General features: G+C 56.5%; 1 protein-coding gene across 4 annotated transcripts; it reads right to left on the bottom strand.

The window, feature by feature from the left end:
- Positions 1-10,816: 10,816 nt before the first annotated feature.
- Positions 10,817-20,089, bottom strand: TCEA3 (transcription elongation factor A3). 4 transcript variants are annotated; one of them, XM_071767694.1, is made up of 14 exons: positions 19,763-20,089; positions 17,595-17,657; positions 17,373-17,478; positions 16,898-17,066; positions 16,588-16,656; positions 16,366-16,434; positions 16,185-16,247; positions 15,728-15,805; positions 15,461-15,615; positions 14,286-14,341; positions 13,262-13,417; positions 12,513-12,659; positions 12,335-12,406; positions 10,817-11,241 (listed from the first exon to the last, which is right to left on the bottom strand). In XM_071767694.1, the coding sequence occupies exons 1-14, from the start codon at positions 19,829-19,831 to the stop codon at positions 11,233-11,235; spliced, it is 1,281 nt and encodes a 426-aa protein (XP_071623795.1). In that variant the 5' UTR covers positions 19,832-20,089; the 3' UTR covers positions 10,817-11,232. The 4 variants fall into 4 exon arrangements, with proteins under 4 accessions (XP_071623795.1, XP_071623797.1, XP_071623796.1 ...); XM_071767696.1 differs by having other exon boundaries at positions 15,461-15,549; positions 19,763-19,995; XM_071767695.1 differs by lacking the exon at positions 16,185-16,247 and having other exon boundaries at positions 19,763-19,995.
- Positions 20,090-20,202: the final 113 nt, after the last annotated feature.

Here is a 20,202-nt window from a genome sequence, read left to right as displayed (position 1 = left end):
GGGGGAAGGTTGAGGAGCTCTTTGGAAAAGGGATCATCCCTTCCCTTGGCTCCCGGCATGGCTGGAGAGACCCCACACGGACCTTTTTCCAAGGGGTTATCTGCAAAGGACTAATCATGCTGGCAGGTTCCAACAAACACGTCCTCTCGGCTCAGTTTGGCCGTTTAGTTGTTTATTTTTCTTTTTTTCTTTTTTTTCTTTTTTTTTTTTTTCCCCCCAGCTGGAAAGTTAAAAATAAACCCGGCAGATACATAAAACAAACGGGAAAAAAAATCTTTAAAGGGCTTCTCCTCTTCATCCACCTGCCTGCCCTGGCTGCCCAGGTTTCCAAAACTTGGGGAAACTGAGGCAGGGAGGTGCCACGGGAGAGGAAACCACCCCCCCGTGTAGGCAACAAGGGAAGGGGAGTGATGGCTCCTGCAAGTCCCAGTCCCTGTGGCTACTGGTGGCCCCTTCCTGGCCAGCAGTGATGGGGGGGTTGGCTGCACCCTGAGCTTTATCCTGGGATTGCTCCTCTTGGGAAGTTCTCCACAGCATCAGCAGGGCTCCTGTTTTCTCCTCCAGCCCCTGGATAATGGGGGGATGCTGCCCCCCACCCCATCCAGCCCGGGAGGAGAGGAGGAGGATTTCAATCAAGTGGAGCTGGTGAGAGGCAGGGTGAGGCTGTCAAGGAGGAAAATTGATGGTGTTCATCTGCTGGAGTCCACCCCAAGGGGATTCACAGCCACGGGTTGATTGACTCAGAGGCTGCAAACTCCACAAAGAATATTTCACCATGGGAAGACCCCTCTTCCCTGTTGGAATTTATAGGTTTTAATTAAAATGGCCATAAAAAGAACAGGCAGGAGGTGGGAACCTGCTCTGCCAGGACTGGGGGCAAAATCCAATGGGATCTCTGGAGGTTCATGGAGGGGGAGAGCAGGAGAGGGGGAGGGAGGTGATTTCTCCCCAAAGGTTTTCAGGAACTCAGGAGGATGCTGAGTGTCCAAATGTGCTGTGGACTTCTTGGAGAGAGAGAAAGGGGCTCTGGCAACCTTGTGTCTTGTCCCCCATGGCCATGGGATGGAGAAAGAGCCCGAGAACTCCCTCACCAGGGCAGCTCTGCCAAGTATGGAGCTGCAATAACATAAAGACATACATAGAAATATAAAACAATATACATATAAATGTGAAGTACATATTTTAAAAATATAAATATAATTTAAATCTGTTATTTGGCAGCTTATCAATCATTTGGGTTTTTGTTTTGCCTTTAAAGCAAATACCCCCCAGGCCTGGAGCTCAGCATCTGCCCCCATCCCATGGGAATAGGGACAAGATCCCATTGAGCTGCAGGAGCCTTGGGATGGCTGGGTGGAACTGCCAAGGTTTTCGAGGTCAAAGATGGGAAGCTGGGAAGTTGGAGATGGCTCTGGGCTCCCACATGGCTGGAAAGGCAGAAAAAAAAACACCTGCAAAAAGATGAATGTTGAGTTTGCCCCTGGTGGATGCAACCTGCTCTAGGTTGAACCTGCTCTGGCAGGGGGGGTGGAGCAGATGAGCTCCAGAGGTCCCTTCCAACCACTGACCCACTCTGGGGGTGCTGTGGGAGAGCTGGTGAGGTGTCCTGCCTTGAAACCTCTAGGGTTTCCATCCATCCATCCCTCCATCCATCCCTCCATCCATCCATCCATCCATCCCTCCATCCCTCCATCCATCCATCCATCCCTCCCTCCATCCCATCCATCCATCCCTCCATCCATCCATCCATCCATCCATCCATCCATCCATCCATCCCTCCCTCCCTCCATCCATCCATCCATCCCTCCATCCATCCATCCATCCATCCATCCATCCCTCCATCCATCCATCCATCCATCCATCCATCCATCCCTCCATCCATCCATCCCTCCATCCATCCATCCATCCATCCATCCATCCCTCCATCCATCCATCCATCCATCCATCCATCCATCTCTCCATCCATCCATCCATCCATCCATCCATCCATCCATCCCTTCCTCCCTCCCTCCATCCATCCATCCATCCATCCATCCATCCATCCCTCCATCCCTCCATCCATCCATCCCTCCATCCATCCACCCATCCCTCCCTCCATCCATCCATCCATCCCTCCATCCATCCATCCCTCCATCCATCCCTCCATCCATCCATCCATCCATCCATCCATCCATCCATCCCTCCATCCCTCCCTCCATCCCATCCATCCCACCCCCCTTATTTCAGCCCCTTCAGGCAGGGGGGGGTGGCTGTGCTTGGGGAATTTCTGTCTCATTGCATCCAGGAGAAACCCAAGAGGGGAAAGAGAGCTCTGGATGGAGCCCAACTTTTGGGGAACCAATTTTGGGGAGGCTCACTGTGCACCCATCTCCCTGGGTTAGAGGGGTGACCTGGGGCACCCCTGGGACAAGTGCAGCACCCACCAGCTCCCTGGTTTCTAGAGGTTTCCCTCCTGGTTTCTGGAGGGCTGAGGAGTTTGGGGGCTTGGAACAGAAGCACCAGAAGGACCAGAGGCTCCACAAGCAGCACCTCAACCCACTGAGCACCCAGCAGGCTGCAGGTCCAGGCTGCTCTCCCAGGGGCTCATCCCTTCCCCTCCCTCCTCTGCCAGCTCCAGGTAAATCAGCCTTGAAGGGGAAAATGGGCTGATCTGAGCGGTTTTGTGTTGGTTTGGGGGTTGTTTATTGTTTGGTGGTTTTTTTTTTGGTTTGTTTTGTTCCACGTCAACACAGCAGAGTGTTTCCATACCTTGTGGGGCAGCTGCTGGGAAAGAACAAAGCCCGACAGGGGAGTTAAAATTAGATGAGATTCATCTCTGCCTCAGCACCCCACGTGCCTGAGAGGAAGGAGAGGGAGGGTTGTTGAGGTTGTGGGTTTGGTTTTTTTGGTTTTTTCTGCAGTCTGATTTCCTCAGCAAGGTGTGAGGGGGAGGCTGTGTCCCCCCCTTTCCAACCCTGTTCCTTCCCCCCCCACCCCAGGCAGGGGATTTGCAGAGGTGCTGGAGCTTGGGTGGGAAATCTCAGCTCGGCACTCAGCCCATTCCCAGAGAGCAGTGATGTCCCGTGGGGTGGCACATCCCCCAAAATGTGCTTGTGTCCCCCAGGACATGGGGAAAACTTTCCCCTGGGGGATTGGTTGATTTGAGGAGCTCCTGAACTCTTCTTTTTCACCCAGACTCCTGCCTGGCCCCATAGTGGGGACAGGGACAGGGACAGGGACAAGGACAAGATCCCCAAGCAGTGCTGGCAGCAGAGGACCCTGTACCGTGTCCCATCCCCAGGAGACTCAGTCCCAGGAGCTTTTTTATCCCTGCTTGTTGTTTATTTAGGTCCTTTCCCTTCCTGCTCAGTGCTGCTGACAATGGAGCAGTGATTGGGAACTGGCACTGTCTCCCTGGCTTTGGGGACACGTCAGGCAGAGCTCTGTCCCCTCCCCACCATCACCCGGGTGGCTCTTGGAGGTGGCATCACCACATCAGGGCACGGGGACCCCGTGGATCAGCTCCTCCCTGAACAAGGAGGGGGACCCAGGGGGGGCTGTGGCTCCCAGCAGGAGCTGGAGCTGCTGGAGGAGGGACCCGGGGTGGCTGTGAGCCCTGGGACCCCGTGTCCTGGTGCTCGTGGCCAGCTGTGACACGGGGACCGTATGTCCTGGTGCCAGTTACGGCACAGTGAAGGGACAAGGGCTCCATGTGTCACACTCCCAAGGGACAGGGAGGAGTTTCATGGCCCAGTTCCTCCTCCAGCCCTTTGCCAACCCCAGGGATTCTCCTTGGCTTCTCTTCCCAGCCTGACCAGCTCAGCTGCCTGCTGCCATCTGTCCCACTTTGTCCCCGTGGCCTTGGGTGAGCATCTGGAGAGGACAGCACCTCCAAAGGGACACAGATGGTGGCCACCCCATGCCATCTATTTTTCCAACACTGGAAAGCCAAGCCACCTGCTTCCCAGTCCATCAGGAGTCTCTGGAGAGCAGGGAGGTGGCACAGCTCTGCTGTGGTCACAGCTCCTGGGCTGCTGGTGGCATCTTGGTGGCACCGAGCACTTGATCTGCTGGCTTTGGTTGCAATGGTTGAGTGGATTGGGAAGGAAATGGTGGCATTTGGTAAATGGGTGCTGTGAGGGCAGAGAAGGAGTGTTCTCCAGGGAAAAGGGGTGGCCTGGGGGTCCTCAGGGGTGTTGGGACCCCTGGTCTGGTCTTTTCTTGCAGACAGAAGATGCCCAGACACATCCCAGCTGAGGTGGCTTCAACCAGAGGTTGGATCCCATCAGGGATGGGGCTTGGAGGGAATCTCTGGAGCTGTGAGAGCCCAGCATGGGAGCACCACCAGGGCTCCAGCAGGGTGCTGGGCACCCCTGAGCCACCTCGGGCCATCCCAAGGGTGAGGTGCTGGTCCCACGGTGCTGATCCAGGGATGGACAAGGGCAGGGAGCAGGCAGGGACTGGAGGAAGAGGAGCTCAGGCAGCACCAGGTCCTGCTTGGAGAGCAGGTTCCCCTCCTCCAGCCTCCAGCTCCAGCCACAGCTGAGCACAGGAGGTGATTTTTCTTTCTCTCTCTCCCTTCTCTCCATTTTCTTTCTTCCCTTGAATGATGCAAAAATCCTCACCCCCCCCCTCTCCCTGCATCTCCCAGCTGTGCAGGATCTTCCTCCTACTCTTCCTCCCCACGAAGCTGGGGACAGACCCAGGTCCCCATCACCCTCCAGCCCCACTCCCTGCCCTTGAGAAGACATTTGCAGAAAGATTTCTTCCCTGCTTATCAGCTTGGAGTTGTTTGGTTTGTTTTTCCTTTTCCTGGAGAATCTTTTTAGGGCTGCAGAGCTGCAGGTCTCAGCTGGGCTGTCCCCAGGGAGCTCTTGGCCAGCCCGGGTGGAGGTTTGAGGTTTAAATAAAGAATAGGGAGAAGGAAAAAAATGGAAAGTGGGGATTTAACGATTGGAACGGTTCTTCTTCCACATCTATCTGTCTGCCTAGCTAAACAGCGACTTCTATTTTCTGTCTCCAAGATGCCAGCACCTCTGCACCGAGCCAGGGGAAGCAGCTGAGAGCCCAGCCACAAGGATTTAAAAGCACCGTGAAACGCCCGGTGCTTCAGGAACCCTTGGGCTGATGGAAGCTCTCTGCGACAGGACATGTTTATTTATGAAGGAGAGGAAAACAAGCTGGAAAAAGGTTGTTTGGGTTTTTTTCCTCCTTGTTCTCAAAGCTTGGGCTGTAACCCCCCCTTCTTGTTCCCCAATGGATGCAGAGCAGTGGTGGGAAGCAGCCCCTTGTTCTAGGAGGGGTTGACTTAGAGGATTTTTTTTTTTTTAAGGGTTTTTTTGGTTTTTTTAGTGTTGTTTGGGGTTTTAACTTGCCTCTCCTGTGCTGTGCATCTGCCATGGGTGGCAGGGAGCAAAGCTTGCTCAGGAAGACCTTGATCCCTGGGAGCTTTGGGCTTTGAGGTAGGGATTGGAGAAACCTGGGAATCTGGGAGGTGTCCACGCAGAAGGGTTGGAGCTGGATGATCTTTAAGGCCCCTTCCAACCCAACCCATTCCAATTCTAGGAGCTGGGGACCCCATGGAAGCAGCACCACCCACATCTCCACCCAGATGCCATAGGGAGCATCCCCTGCCCGGGACCACCTGATTCCCAGGATGGATTTTTCCAGCTTCCATCCTCCTCCTGCCTACCAGGAGACACCAGCAGACGGGGGAGGAGGGGGAGAAAAAAGAGCAACACTAATATTCGTGTTCCATTAATGACTTTCTGAAATGTTCCCGGGCTAAGTGCTCCCATTTCCCCTCTCAATGAACCTCCCCCCCTCCCAGCTCAGCCCTGGGAGCCTCAGGAGCGGGGCTGGGGGGTGGCAGCCAAGGGGCCAGGTTTAATTTGCTGTAGCCCAGCTATCTTTGGAAGAAAACTCATTTTTTTTTTTTTTTTTTCCCTCCTCCTTTCTCCTTGTTCTTCTGCTTTCCCCGCATCCCCGGCAGCGCGGGGCTGAGTCACCGGGAGAGCATCAGCACCGGCTTCCTCCCTGGGGCTCTGCAGCTCTCATCACCAGGACTTGTTGGAGGGTTGCTGGTCGGTTTGGTTGGTTGTTTTGGGTTTATTTTAATTTTTATTTCCTTCCTAGCAACATTCCTACCCCCAGGAACTACCCTCATCGCGTTTCACCTCTCAGCAGCACCTTTCACCTCCCCTTGGGTGGGGGGCACAGATGGGGATGGGTGGCGGGGGCAGGGTGGGTGCTGCACAAACGCCGGGACCTCTCTGAGCCCCCCATTTCCCATCACCTCGATTTAGGGCTGAGCCGGGTCCCCTCCCCAGTCCTCCCAGTCCTCCCAGTCGCCCTCCCCAGTCTCCACGCAGCGGTGGTTGCCATTAACTCCCTAATTACCCGCCGGGCCGGGCCAGGCTGGTTTTGCAGAGCACAATTAATTAGCATTTGTTTCCCTGACGGTTTCTGACCCTGCCAGACTCAGGAGTAAATTGGCTGCTGTGGGGAATGGGTTTGCAGAGCGGCTCCTGGGTAATCGCTTCGCTAATAGGACGAGCTATTTATATAGATAATTTTTTTTTTTTTTTTTTTTTTCACTTTGGAAAGACACAAGCGGCTGGCTGGAAGAATGTGGCCTTGGGTGCCAGCAGCTCGCGGCTTTCGGGCTCCTGGGGACCTTGGAATAAGGAAAATTGGGGAGAAAGGGAGCTGGGGCAAAGCCCCAACCTGCCGATCCGGGGCATTTTTTTTAATGGGGGAAATCATGAGCTGCGTGTGGCTGGGAGATTCCAGACTGGTGCAAAATAAAGGGATAGGGAAGAGGCTTTGGGGATGCTGCAAAGGAGCAAATCGGTTCCCAAATTGGGGAGAAAGGGAGCTGGGACACAGCCCTGATCTGCCAGTCCGGGGATTTATTTTTTTTTTATTATTATTAAATTTTTTTTATTTATTTATTGGGGGAAATCATGGGCTGCGTGTGGCTGGGAGATTCCAGAGTGGTGCAAAATAAAGGGATAGAGAAGAGGCTTTGGGGATGCTGCAAATCGGTTCCCAAATCGGGGAGAAAGGGAGCTGGGACACAGCCCTGATCTGCCAGCCCGGGGCATTTTTTTTTTTAATTTTTTTTTTTTATTGGGGGAAATCATGGGCTGCGTGTGGCTGGGAGATTCCAGAGTGGTGCAAAATAAAGGGATAAGGAAGAGGCTTTGGGGCTGCTGCAAAGGAGCAAATCGGTTCCCAAACTGGGGAGAAAGGGAGCTGGGACACAGCCCCAACCTGCCAATCCGGGGCTTTTTTTTTTAATTTTTTTTTTATTGGGGGAAACCATGGGCTGCGTGTGGCTGGGAGATTCCAGAGTGGTGCAAAATAAAGGGATAGGGAAGAGGCTTTGGGGATGCTGCAAAGGAGCAAATCGGTTCCCAAACTGGGGAGAAAGGGAGCTGGGACACAGCCCTGATCTGCCAGCCCGGGGCATTTTTTTTTTTAATTTTTTTTTTTTATTGGGGGAAATCATGGGCTGTGTGTGGCTGGGAGATTCCAGAGTGGTGCAAAATAAAGGGATAGGGAAGAGGCTTTGGGGATGCTGAAAATCGGTTCCCAAATTGGGGAGAAAGGGAGCTGGGACACAGCCCTGATCTGCCAGCCCGGGGCATTTTTTTTTTATTATTATTATTAATTTATTTATTTTTTAATTGGGGGAAATCATGGGCTGCTTGTAGCTGGGAGATTCCAGACCGGTGCAAAACAAAGGGATAGGGAAGAGGCTTTGGGGCTGCTGCAAAGAAACAAATCGGTTCCCCAAAAAATAATAATAATTAAAAAAACCTGCACAGCTCATTTCTGCACCACAAACCTTGGCCACTCCCTGGGATGGAGAGGAGCAGGGGATGAGCCTGGAATATCCCACCCGTGTCCCCAGCATCCTCCAGCCCACCAGCCTCCCACCCAAGCGGGGCTGATTCAGAGCACGAAGCTCTCCTGCTCCCCAGCTCGGCTCCTCCAGCACTTCATTAGCTCACTAAAGATTAATCTGCTGCTCCTAATTGCCAAGTGCCCGAGAGCTCCTGGCAGGGAGAAAAAAAAAGAAGCGAGAAGGAGAAAAAACCAACTTGGTATTTTCTGTCGGGTTTTTTTTTCCCCCTCTGTAAGATTTAGGTCAGTTTAGTGCTGAGGGAATTCAGCTGGGTTGGGGGGGTGTGTGAGGAGGGGGCTTCTTGCATTTCTTGGGGGGTTTTCTCTCCATCCCAACCCTGGGGAGGGAAGAGCAGGGGTGGCTCCAACCAGAAGAAATGAAAAAAAACACCCCCAGGGAGTTTTTTTCTTGGTTTTATGGGGGATCTTTGCTCAGTTTCTCCTCTGCCTGTTCAGCTCAGGTAGGAAGGGGGGGGGGGGGAAAACTCAGACTGCCAAGTGCTGCGATTTTCAGGAGGCTGAGATCAAAGTGCTCTGCAGACTCAGCAAACCTCTTTTTGGCCAGGAAACAAAAAATAAAAAAATAAAATAAAATAAAAAAAATTAAAAAAAAAAAAAAAAGCGCACTCTTTTTTAAGGTTTGTTTGGGTTTTCTTTAGGAAAAATACGGTGTGTAATTTTCCACGTGTGAATTTCTGGTTCAGAACCAAAGCTTTGGATCCGGTTTGGGCTGATTTGATGCATTTCCTCATCCAAAAAAGCCAGGGAGGAGGTGCCAGGGGGGAATTTTAGGGCACTGCACCCCCCCAGCTCAAGGAACCCTTTTCCTCTCGGGGATCCAAACCTTCCAGGTGACAAACTGATTTTTTTTTTTTTTCCCCCCTCCCTTTGTTTTCCACCTCCTGCTCCATCCCTGCAGACAAGGACCTGCCAGCCCACCTTGGGGACAAGTGACCGGGGCTGGGGGGGTTGGTTCTGAAGCCATCGAGTGAGAGAGAGGATGGGGAAATGGAGTTGCCAGGGAAACCGATGAAGAGGAAAGTGCTGATTATTGTCAAGGCTGGAAAAAAAAAAATAACAAAAAAACCTGCGGGGGAGAAGGGCATCAGCAAAGCTGCTGGGGGGCAGGGGAAGGGGCTGAGCCCCAGAGGAGCTGGGATTGATGAGTAAAAGAGGTCCCTGGGCTGGATCCTGCACCCAGGAGACAGGGTTGACCCCCCTTGAAGTGGCTCAGAACGGGTGACAGGGATCTGGTGGCACTGGGGGTGGCTGTCCCCATGTCTGTGCCCTCCCCGAGGAGGAGGGGGGGGGAAGAGGGTCAGGCCTGGGGACTTGGGTGTCCCCAAGTGCCACCCAGAGCCTGGTTCAACCCTGGCTGCAGCTGGATGTCAGGGAGCACTTTGCTGTCCCTGCCTTGGTGACACTTCCCCTGAGTGGGGTGACACGTCCCCCGTGGGACAGATGGACACGTGGAGATTCTGGGAGCTCCAGCTCAGTGTTTGGGGTCAGGCTCCCTCCAACATCCCTCAGACCCCAAAATACGGGGCTCCAAACCCCATGTCTTGGGCTGGTCCCACCCCGATGTGCCCTCTTGCACCTTGGGGACAACAGGAGAGCCCCCAGGTCCGGTGTCCCCACAAGGTCATTCCCATGGTTTATCCCTCCCCCTCTGTTCCCTGATGGATGCCACCAGCACCTTGCAAGTGGGAATTATTGCCTGGGAGGATTATTAATGACCTTGGTGTGCTAATGAGCACCCAAGCCTGAGGAGCACTCTCTGGGGAAGGGGGGGGGGTGTCCTGACCCAAACCTGGGTGGGGTTAGCACCCAAACCACCTCCAGCTCTGCTTGGGGTGAAAAATTCACATCCCCCACTCAGAATGAAAGGAAAAAATAAAATAAAATAAAAAATAAAAAAAGGAAAGGAAAGGAAAGGAAAGGAAAGGAAAGGAAAGGAAAGGAAAGGAAAGGAAAGGAAAGGAAAGGAAAGGAAAGGAAAGGAAAGGAAAGGAAAGGAAAGGAAAGGAAAGGAAAGGAAAGGAAAGGAAAAGAAAAGAAAAGAAAAGAAAAGAAAAGAAAAGAAAAGAAAAGAAAAGAAAAGAAAAGAAAAGAAGAAAAGAAAAGAAAAGAAAAGAAAAGAAAAGAAAAGAAAAGAAAAGAAAAGGGAAAGGAAAAGAAAAAAGAAAAGAAAGGAAAGGAAAAGAAAAAGAAAAGAAAAGAAAAGAAAAGAAAAGAAAAGAAAAGAAAAGAAAAGAAAAGAAAAGAAAAGAAAAGAAAAGAAAAGAAAAGAAAAGAAAAGAAAAGAAAAGAAAAGAAAAGAAAAGAAAAGAAAAGAAAAGAAAAGAAAAGAAAAGAAAAGAAAAGAAAAAAAGAAAAGAAAAAGAATTAACGAGGACTTCATCCCACAGCTCCACCCTCCTCCTCCCCTCCCACCCATCAGGGGAGCAGCCACAGCCACCTCTGTGTTGTCACTGTCACTTTGCTGTGTCCCCAGCACGTCCTGGTTGCAGGGAGGGGTTGGTGTCCCCAGGCTCCATCCCACACCTCCTGCAGCCCAAGGTGCAGCTCCTGATGCTTTTCCCCTGGAAATCCCCCCCCAAACACCTATGAGTGGGACCTTCAGCAACCAACCCCCAGCTTGGGGGGATGCTCTGCTCTCAGTGAAAGGTCTTTAATCCCCAGGCAGATGATGGGTGGGCATCAAACCCCCCCTTCCATCCCAAGCTGGGGGGGTTGGGGGATTCAAGACACATCCCAGAGCTGGGGGGGGGCTCTTGGGGAAGCACCAGGCTCAATCTTAAGGGTGCAAAGCAAGGTCCAGGTCCCTTCAGGAAGCAAAGCTGTGCCCAGGGGCAACTCACACCTTTATTGCTCCAGCTGGAAGGTCCTTCCCCATCCCTCTCTCTCTCCCCCTCATCCCTTCTTCTTTCTGGAGGACACAGTGCCCTGTGTGTGTCACAGAGAGGAGGGAGGGGGTGGCATCTCCCCAGCATCGTGTCCCCCTGGGTGCCCAGGTGAGGTGTCTGAGGCTCAAACCAAGGTTTCTCCCAGGGAAGAGCAAGCTGTCCAGGTCAGACCAGTTTCCCTCTCCAGGGATGGGTTCCTTCCCAGTGGATTCCCAGCACACCTCAAGCAAAGGGATTTGTGGGGTGGAACCACTCCAATTCCCCAGCAGCCTCTGTCCTGGGAGTTTGGGGGGAGCCCAGTGCAAGGAAAGGGGGAGCAGAGTGTGGGGACCAGAGCTGCCCTGGTCACCCTCCCACCCCATCCCAGTTGCTCGGTGTGGCTGTCCCAGTGTCCCAGGTCACTCCACGTCCCCTCCAGCCCCATCGCCGGGTGCCGTCAGCAGAACTGCAGAAACATGGAATGGTTTGGGTTGGAAAAGCCCCCCCAGATCATCCAGCCCAACCATCACACCACTACTGCCCCAATCCCTGGGCTGAGTGAGTTGGGTTTGGGTTTTGGTTTCCTGAGCATCCTCGGGGGGGATAGGGGGGGGTCCCATCCTCCCCCAGCACTGGGCACCTGGGTCCCCATGAAGCACTGGGGAGTTGAGTGGCCATGGGTGCTGGGCAGCCAGCCTGGCAACGGGATGGTGTGCCCAAAACTGGCTTAAAAAGGGGTAAAAAAATAGAAATTATAGAATATGGAAAGGATTTCTAAGGTCATTGAGTCCAGTTGTTAACCCAGCACTGCCAAGGCCACCGTTGTCCCTCATCCCCACATCCCCAGGGCTCTGAAACCCTTCCAGGGATGGTGGGGACTCCACCACAGAATCCCTCAGGCTGGGAAAGCCCTTCAAGATCCCCAAGTCCAACCATGACCCCAATGCTGACCAAGGCCACCCCCACCCCATGTCCCTCATCCCCACATCTCCAGGGCTCTGAAACCCCTCCAGGGATGATGGGGACTCCAGCCCTGCCCTGGGCAGCCTGGGCCAGGCCCTGACAACCCTTTCCAGGGAGAAATTCTTCCCCAGCTCCAACCTAAACCTCCCCTGGCACCACTTGAGTTGTGCCAAAAGTTCCTCTTGTCCCACCCCTTGTTCCTTGGGAGCAGAGCCCGACCCCCCCTGGCTCCAACCTCCTCTCAGGGGGTTGCAGGGAGCACCCCTGAAATCCAGAGCCATGGGGAAGGCTTTGGGACCCCCCACAGCTCTCCTGCAGCAGGATCATCCCCAGCTCTGCTCCAGAGGGATGGGCAGGAGGGTGCAGGCTGCTGGTAGGATCTCCAGTGATGGGGATGCTCAGGGCCACCCCGTGTCCCCCCCAACTCAGCCCACGAGGAGCAGTACAGTGGAGAACCAGCACCCTCAGCTCCTCCTGGTGCTTGTGCTCCAAGCAGACCCAGAGCTGGGCACTGAGGCCTCACCCAGCCCCCCAGCACATTTTGGGGGACCCAGGGCAGGTTGGGGTCCCCAGCCCCCCCCCAGCTGGGCACAGACCTTCCAGCGGTTCCCGCACTCGTTGCACAACACGAAGGTGGTCATGGGCTCATCAGCACTGCGGGTCTGCACCTGGAGTGATGGAATGGGGGGGCCAGGTCAGTGGGGAAGCCTCTGGGGTCCCTTCCCCCCTAAAAAAACCCCACTCCGTGTCTCCAGGGGAGGGGGTGGGGCTGACCTGGTTGTAGGTGCAGTTCTTCTTCTTGCACTTCCCGCACTGGAAGAGGTCGGTGACGGTGCCGCCCGTCTTGGCCATCTGGTGCTCCCGGATGGCTTCCTGGGTCATGGCGTTCCTCAGCTCCTTCAGCTCATCACTGGCCATCTCCTGCCACCAGCACCGCTTGGGTCAGGACTCAGCTTGAGGACTTTTAGCCAAACCACCACGATCCAGCACCCCTCACCCCCTCCTTTCATCCTCCGAGCCCTGGAGATGCTGAGGGACACGGGGGGACCTGGGCAGCCCTGGGGTGGTGGTTGGGCTGGGTGATCTGGGAGGGCTTTTCCAACTAAATCCATTCCAGATCCACCTGCAGGAGCAGGACTGATGCTGCTCTCCGTTGCTTGCTGGAGAGCTCAGGTCCAGCCAGCTGGAAATGTCACCCCCATCCTCAGACCCAAACTGCAGCCTGCAGGGTGCCAGGAGCATCATTTGGGGACCCCGGTGGAGGAGGAATGGGGACCCCCCATGTCACTGTGACATCCCAACCCAGCTCTGTGATGGACCTGGTGGCCTGCAGGGCCCTGGAAATGGGGGGGGACACACACACCAGGCACTGTCCCCTCCTTTCCTCCTATCCCTGATGCTCCCTGTGACCCAGGAAAAGATGGGAAGCTCCTGAGACAAATCCACCCCCAAGTGAACATCTGGGAAGATCTCCCCCCATCTCAGAGGTCCCCAAGGAGCAGCCCCATGTGTCCCCCCCCAACCTCAGCAGTCATGCGGGCGATGAGGCTGGGCAGGATGGCCCCACACAGCACGTTCCTCCTCAGGTTGGGGTTCTTGGGGTCCTTCAGGTTGCTGATCCTGCTCCTCACCCGGTTCCGATATTTCATATCCGTGCTCTTCAGCTCCTGGAAAATATGTGGGGTCTGTCAAGGAATCAACAGGGAGAGGGGGGGAAGATAAGGGGATGCCACCCCCCACCCACCCCACACACACTGTGGGATGTTCACCCTCCTCCCAGCCTGGCCAAAAAGCCACCAGGTGGGAGGAAGTGGCAGCTTTGGGGTCCCACCAAGGTTTGGGATGAGTATCCAAGAGGAGGAACCACGGGGGGGTTTGGTCCCAGTTTTGGGGGGGACTTCTAGGAGGCCCCAAGCCATGATCTGGAGGTGAATGGAGGTGACTCCATCCCTGCAGGGCTGGCAGGAGATGTGGGCAAGCTCAGAGATGAGGCCTTGGCTGGGTTTGGGGGTCATTTCCCCAGGGATGAAGGCACACACTGAGGTCAAAGGATTTTTTTGGGACACACAGAGGGCAGGTCCTGGGCAGAGGATTTTTTGGGGACACACAGAGAGAGCAGGCCCTGGGCAGAGGATTATTTGGGGACACACTGAGAGCACATCCTTGGGGAGAGGATTTTTTGGGGACACACAAAGAGAGCAGGTCCTGGGCAGAGGATTATTTGGGGACACACTGAGGTCAGATCCTTGGGCAGAGGATATTTTGGGGACACACTGAGGGGAGATCCTTGGGCAGAGGATATTTTGGGGACACACAGAGGGCAGGCCCTGGGCAGAGGGGTTTTTGGGGTCACACAGCCCCTGAGATGAAGGCCCAGGAGATGCTCTGCTCAGCAGCAGGTTCTGACCGAGCTCCGGGCTCCCTCTGCAGGCAGCGGGAACAGCAGAGCCTGGCCCGCTCTGTCCTTGTCCCTTGTCCCCTGTCCCACTCCCTCCCTTCAGCCCAGAGGCAGCCTGGGAACCCCCAGATCTCCTCCCAAAGGATATGATCTTCGATCTCCGAGGCCATCTTCTCGCAGTTGACACCAAACTCCTTGTAGTCATCTAAAGAGGGGTGACTTCCAGGTGTGAAACCAGACAGCTCTCACCATGCACCCCAAAAAACACCTCCCCTGTCCCGTCCCGTCCCCCCCAGGCTTGTCCCAGACACCTAATGTCTAAAAACAAAAAAAAAACAACTCTCTTTTTACCCATCTTGACCCCACCCCATGTCCAGCCCCATCTCGGGGACCCCACCAAGCTCCCCTGCTTTCATCTGGGGCTGAAGATGGAGCTGGGAGCCATGGCTGGGGGTTGGGTGCACAGCCAGGGTGACCTGGGTGTCACAGGGGGCTGGCAGTGCAGGACTGTCCCTAATGGGGCTGTCCCAGAGGAGAAACAGCCCAGGCTGGGCTCCAGTACTCCCCAGTTCCAGTACCTCCCAGCTCCAGGATCTCCCAGCTCCAGTACCCCCAGTACCTCTGGCTCCAGCACCCCCAACTCCACTACTCCTATTCTCAGAACCCCCCAGCCCCGTATCCCTCAGCTCCAGCACCTCCCAGCTCCAGCACCCTGGGTCCCAGTACCTCTGGGTCCAGCATCTCCAGCTCCAGTACCACCACCCTCCCAGCTCCAGCACCCCCAGCCCATCTCCCCCAGCCCATCATCCCCATCACCTCCATCCCCATCACTCCCATCCCATCACCCCCCATCCCCATCAACCCCATCCCATCACCCCCAAGCCCATCCCCCTCATCCCATCCCCCTCATCCCCATCACCCCCATCCCCATCACCCCCATCCCCATCAACCCCATCCCTTCATCCCCATCACCCCCATCCCATCACTCCCATCCCAGTACCCCCATCCCCAGCATCCCCATCACCAGCCCCTCCATCCCATCACCCCCATCCCAATCCCCCCCATCCCCATCACCCCCATCACCCCCATCCCCATCACCCCCATCCCATCACCCCCATGCCCATCCCCCTCATCCCATCACTCCCATCCCTTCATCCCCATCACCCCCATCCCATCACTCCTATCTCCATCACCCCCATCCCCAGCATCCCTATCACTCCCATCCCTTCATCCCCATCACCCCCATCCCCATCACCCCCATCCCCATCACTCACACCCCCATCCCCCCTCCCACGTCCCCCCCCATCCCCCCCTCCCCTCTCACCCTCCATTCTCAGAGCAGCCGTCAGCATCTCGATGCATTTGTCCCTCACTGAGTCCCCAGTGAGGTAACAGGGGGCCAGGAGACAGGGGCTGGGGGAGAAGCTGGGGCTGCTGGGGGACCGGGGGGTCTCTGCTTTGCCCTTGCTGCTGTTGGCTCTGCAGGGCCACACGGGGGGGGGACACACACACACAGAAAGGAGCTGAGGTCCCAGAGCAGCCCCCAGGGATCTCTCGGGGGTCCCGTGGCCGTGGGTTGGGGGTCCCCTACCTCTCCTCTTTGCTGTCACTGGAGTTTCTCCGGGAAGCAGAAGGAGCTGGCAAGGGGCTGGTGCCCAGAGAAGCTCTCCTGAGGGTGGCACAGGGGGACACAGGGGTGACAGGGATGGGGGGCAGGACCTCAGCCCCCCCCCCCAGCACATCGCTGCAGAGGAATCTCCTCCCCAGGGTGGGATTTGCTCCTCGTGGGAAATGTCCCAGCAGCCACGGCAGGGTGGGGGCTCCCAAACATCTGAACCCACCCCCTGGATGCCCTGGGGAGAGCATCCCCAAAGGGGACCCTGCAGGAGCAGCCCCCAGCTCACAGGTACCTCCTGGCAGTGGGGACACCCCTGTGTCCCCCCCCCCAGGGCAGGACCAGACCCTCCTGATACAAGGGGTGCAGGTGACATCCCTGCCAGACCCCAACCCCAACCCTCAAAGCACCCCTGGGGACACCCCCTCCTTACCTCTCCCCTCCTGGTCTCTTCTGTGGGGAGGCAGAGGAGGAGATGGCTGAGGTGCTGGAGGACCTGGAGCAGGACAAGCTCCAGAGGGTGACAACAGGGACCAAGCAGTGGGTCCAGACCCCTCCCTCTGCAGCTTGCTGGGGTCCAAGCTGTCCCCTCCCCCCCCAGCCCGGGCACCCACCTCTCTTTCTTGCCATCTGAAGATGATTTCTTCGAGGACACAGTGGGGCTCCTGCCATCCCTGGACTCTCTTCATCACAGAAACCCAAAGGAAGGGACAGAAACCCTCAGGGAGCCCCATCCTGCCCTCCCTCCCCCCGAGTCCCCAGCAAAGCCTCCCCCAGGCTGGCAGCACCCAAGGGAGCCCAGCCCCAGGGTCAGGGTGCCCCTTTTCTGCAGGTACCTCTCTGGGATGGAGTCACCAGGGTGGCCCCCAGGGGTGGTGGCACTGGAGCTGGACCTGTTGGCTTTCCTAAGGACAGAAAGAGTGGGGTAGGGTCAGATGAGCCCCATCCAAAGCAGTTCCCCCCCCCACCCCAAAGGGAAGAAATTGCTCGAGAGAAAAGAAACACAAAAATAATGTCACTTTTTCTCTCCCTTGTCCCCAAGCTGCCCTGGTGCAGGTTCTCTGGGGTGGATGAACCAAGCAACTGGGGAGGAAGGAGCAGAGGGGGGCTCATATCAGCCCCCCAAGAGCAGGCAGAAGCCCCCACCTCTCCTTGTGCTTCTCCTTCTGCTTCTCAGCCGGGCTCTTGGGGTGCTTCACCCCTTCTTTGGGGCAGCTGGGAAAATCCAGCCCCTTCTTCTCCTTCTTCTCCCCATCCCCATCCTTCTCCTTCTTCCCATCCACATCCTTCTCCTTCTTTGGGGGGGCAGAGGACTCTGGGGACAAGAACTGGGGTGTCACAAGCCCCAAGCAGCACCTGGGGAGTCACATCCCAGGGTGGGGGGGGATGCTCAGCCCTCGGGGGAGGGAGCACACACACTGATTTACACCTTTACACCACTATGAGCCCTTGGCAGCTCCACCAAGTCCAGATGTCACCTGGCAGGGCAGGGTGACAGCAGCCCCTGCATCCCAGCTTGGATCCCATCCCACCCCGGGTCCCATCAGGGGTTTTGGGGTGCTGGGGCAGCCCGGGGGAGGGGGTGTGTAGGGGGTGGGGGGACAGTGGGTGTTCCACTCACCCAGCAACCTCTTCCAGTTCTTAATGAGGATCTTGGCTGAGGCCACCACCTCCTCATCCGAGCAGTGTTTCCTCACCGAGTTGACGGCCACCCCAATCCGGGTGGTCTGGGGACACACAGCAGGGATGTGTCCCTAGGGATGTGCTGGATGGCATTTGGGGGGGGGGAGACACAGGACAAACCACCCCACAGGGTCTTTCCCCCCCTGCCCAGCCCCCTCACCTGGAGCAGCTGGATGGTCATGGTGTAGCTGGTGAGGGACTTGAGGAGATCCAGTGCCCCTTCCTAAAAGTGGGGAGAGGCCATGGGGGGGGGGGTCCTTGAGGAGCTGGAGAGAACTGGGGAGGGGGCTGCACTGAGGCCGCCCTCATCCCCCCCACTTTCCTCTCTTCAGCACCCCAAGGGACACAAAGCTGGAGCATCACCACATGGGGACACGTGGCCCAGCTGGGAAGGACCCCAGGAAACCTTCCCCCCCCTCCCCATAAGGAAACCCAGGGCTGGCAGGAGCTGGGGACAGCCACGGGGCACCCAAGGGTCCCCATCAGGGGGGTGGGGGGCAGTGGGACATTCACCCATGGGTGTCAGCCTGACCCTGAGCATGGAGTGGCTGCAGGGCTAAATATCAGCCCTGCACTGAGCCATCATCATCCTCATCCTCTTCATCCTCATCTTCCTCCTCATCACTCCCTTCTATATCCTCATCCTTCTTCTCATCTTCCTCATCCTCCTTATCCTCTTCTTCATCCTCATCTTCCTCCTCCTCAGCACCCCCTTCTATATCCTCATCCTTCTTCTCATCTTCCTCATCCTCCTCTTCTTTATCCTCATCCTTTTCCTCCTCACCCTCTTCATCCTTCACCTTCTCATCCTCCACACCCTGATCCTCCCCTTCATCTTTCTCCTCCTCAACCTCTTCATCCTCGTCTTCCTCCCCATCACCCCCTTCTATATCCTCATCCTTCTTCTCATCTTCCTCATCCTTTTTATCCTCTTCTCCATCCTCATCTTCCTCCTCATCACCCCCTTCTATATCCTCATCCTTCTTCTCATCTTCCTCATCCTCCTCCTCTTCTTTATCCTCATCCTTTTCCTCCTCACCCTCTTCATCCTTCTCATCCTCATCCTCCTCACCCTCATCCTCCCCTTCATCTTTCTCCTCCTCAACCTCTTCATCCTCCTCCTCCTTCTCATCCTCCCCTTCCTCCTCCTCCTCCTCCAAGGTATTTAAAGAGCTGCAGGAGCAGCCCCCAGCTCCCAGGTACCCCCTGGCAGTGGGGACACCCCTGTCCCCCCCCCTCAGGGCAGGACCAGACCCTCCTGATACAAGGGGTGCAGGTGACATCCCTGCCAGACCCCAACCCAATCCCCCCCCTCAAGGCACAATTATTTGTCATTTAATTCCCTTTACTCCCCAGGGAGGGGACCCCCTGAGGTGGTACCCACGGGGACTGGGTGGGTTCCAAAAATGCCACCAGCTCCGGAGGGGGGGGACACACACACTTTCCCCCCCCAGACCCCTCCCAGATCCTGCACCCGGTCCGGGCAAAGGCCGAAGGGAAACGGGCAAATCCTCGGGTTAAAAATTAACTTGAAGGGTTCCCGGCTGGATCCTCACCGGGCACCAAGGCTGCCAGGACCGCGGGGGGGGGCACAGGATGGGTGGGGGGACACGCGTGTCACCTCGCCTTGTCCCTGCTCCACCACCCAACAGGGGTGCCCAGAGGGTGCTCCCCCCCCCTCTGCATGCAGGGACCACCCTGTGTCCCCCCCACCCCTCCCCTAAGCACCCCCCCCCTCCAAGGTCACCAAAGCCACCCGCGGGCCATGGCTCAGCCCCCTCCCCACTTTTTGCACGTTTCCACACGCTTGTGCAAGGGCTGGGGGTGGGTCAGGGGGAGGGGTTCGTCCGTCCGTCCCGTTCCCCCCCCAACCCCCCCCGTGTTTTTTGCCCTTGCGCGGGGCTGAGCCCCGATCGGGTGTTGGTGGCCGGGCTGGTGGCCAAGCACCTGTCACCCAGTCCCATGCCACCAAGGGGTGCCATGAGCTGCCACCCCCCCCCCCAAACCGGGACAGCCCCCCCCACAAATCCCAGCAGGGGTGGGGGGTGCAGGAGACCCCAAAACTGGAGGTAAAATACCCCCCCACCCCCCCCCCAACCCGGGTGCCGGCTCCCATTTTAGGAGCCCCCCTGGGGTGCAGGTGGCACCTATGGGTGCTCAGCCCCTCCAGACCCACAAACAACAAGTTTTGGGGGGGGTGCAGAGCAGAACCCCAACACCCCCTTCCCCTGCCTTGTGCCCCCCAAACACAGGTGTAAATGTGCACACGTCTGGAATTGCACACGCGTGTGCAAACTGCCCCCCCCCCCCCCCCCCGGGCCACCTTACCGTGCTCTTCCTGGCCACCATCTTATCCAATTTCTTGGCAATCCGGACCAGCTCCTCAGCGGGCCCCATGCCGGCAGTTGGCTACTGGCCCCCGGCCTTCGGTAGCCAAGGGGGCAAAGCCAAGGTGACAGCGGGCAGGGGTGGGTGCTGCCGGCATGGGTGGGGGGGGGTGGGCTGGGGGGCTGGGGGGGATACGAAGAAGCAGCCGGGCTGGAAAGGGGGGGGAGGGGGGGGGGGAGGAGGAAAGAAAAAAAAAAACTAAAAAAAAAAAAACTTAAAAAAAAAAAAAAAAGGGAGGTGGGGCTGTCCCGGCCGGTTCTGAACTCCTGGCAGGCAGGGAAATAGCACGGGGAGGGCTAAATATAACCGGGAGCTGCGGGGGGGGGGGACGGGAGAGCCGGGAGGCACTGGGTAGGGTGCAGGGGACACAGGACAGAGCC

Source organism: Heliangelus exortis, chromosome 24 (genome assembly GCF_036169615.1).
Source record: "Heliangelus exortis chromosome 24, bHelExo1.hap1, whole genome shotgun sequence".
NCBI classification, from domain to species: domain Eukaryota; kingdom Metazoa; phylum Chordata; class Aves; order Apodiformes; family Trochilidae; genus Heliangelus; species Heliangelus exortis.
This window is presented reverse-complemented; position numbering and strand designations above follow the sequence as displayed.

Bases quoted from the DNA above. Each gene is read 5' to 3' on its own strand.
- TCEA3 (XM_071767694.1), bottom strand. From the start codon at position 19,831: ATGGGGCCCGCTGAGGAGCTGGTCCGGATTGCCAAGAAATTGGATAAG. The intron at 17,479-17,594 runs GTGAGGGGGCTG...GTGTGTCCCCAG, and splicing joins TGACCATCCAGCTGCTCCAG to ACCACCCGGATTGGGGTGGC. The intron at 17,067-17,372 runs GTGAGTGGAACA...TCTTGTCCCCAG, and splicing joins GAACTGGAAGAGGTTGCTGG to AGTCCTCTGCCCCCCCAAAG.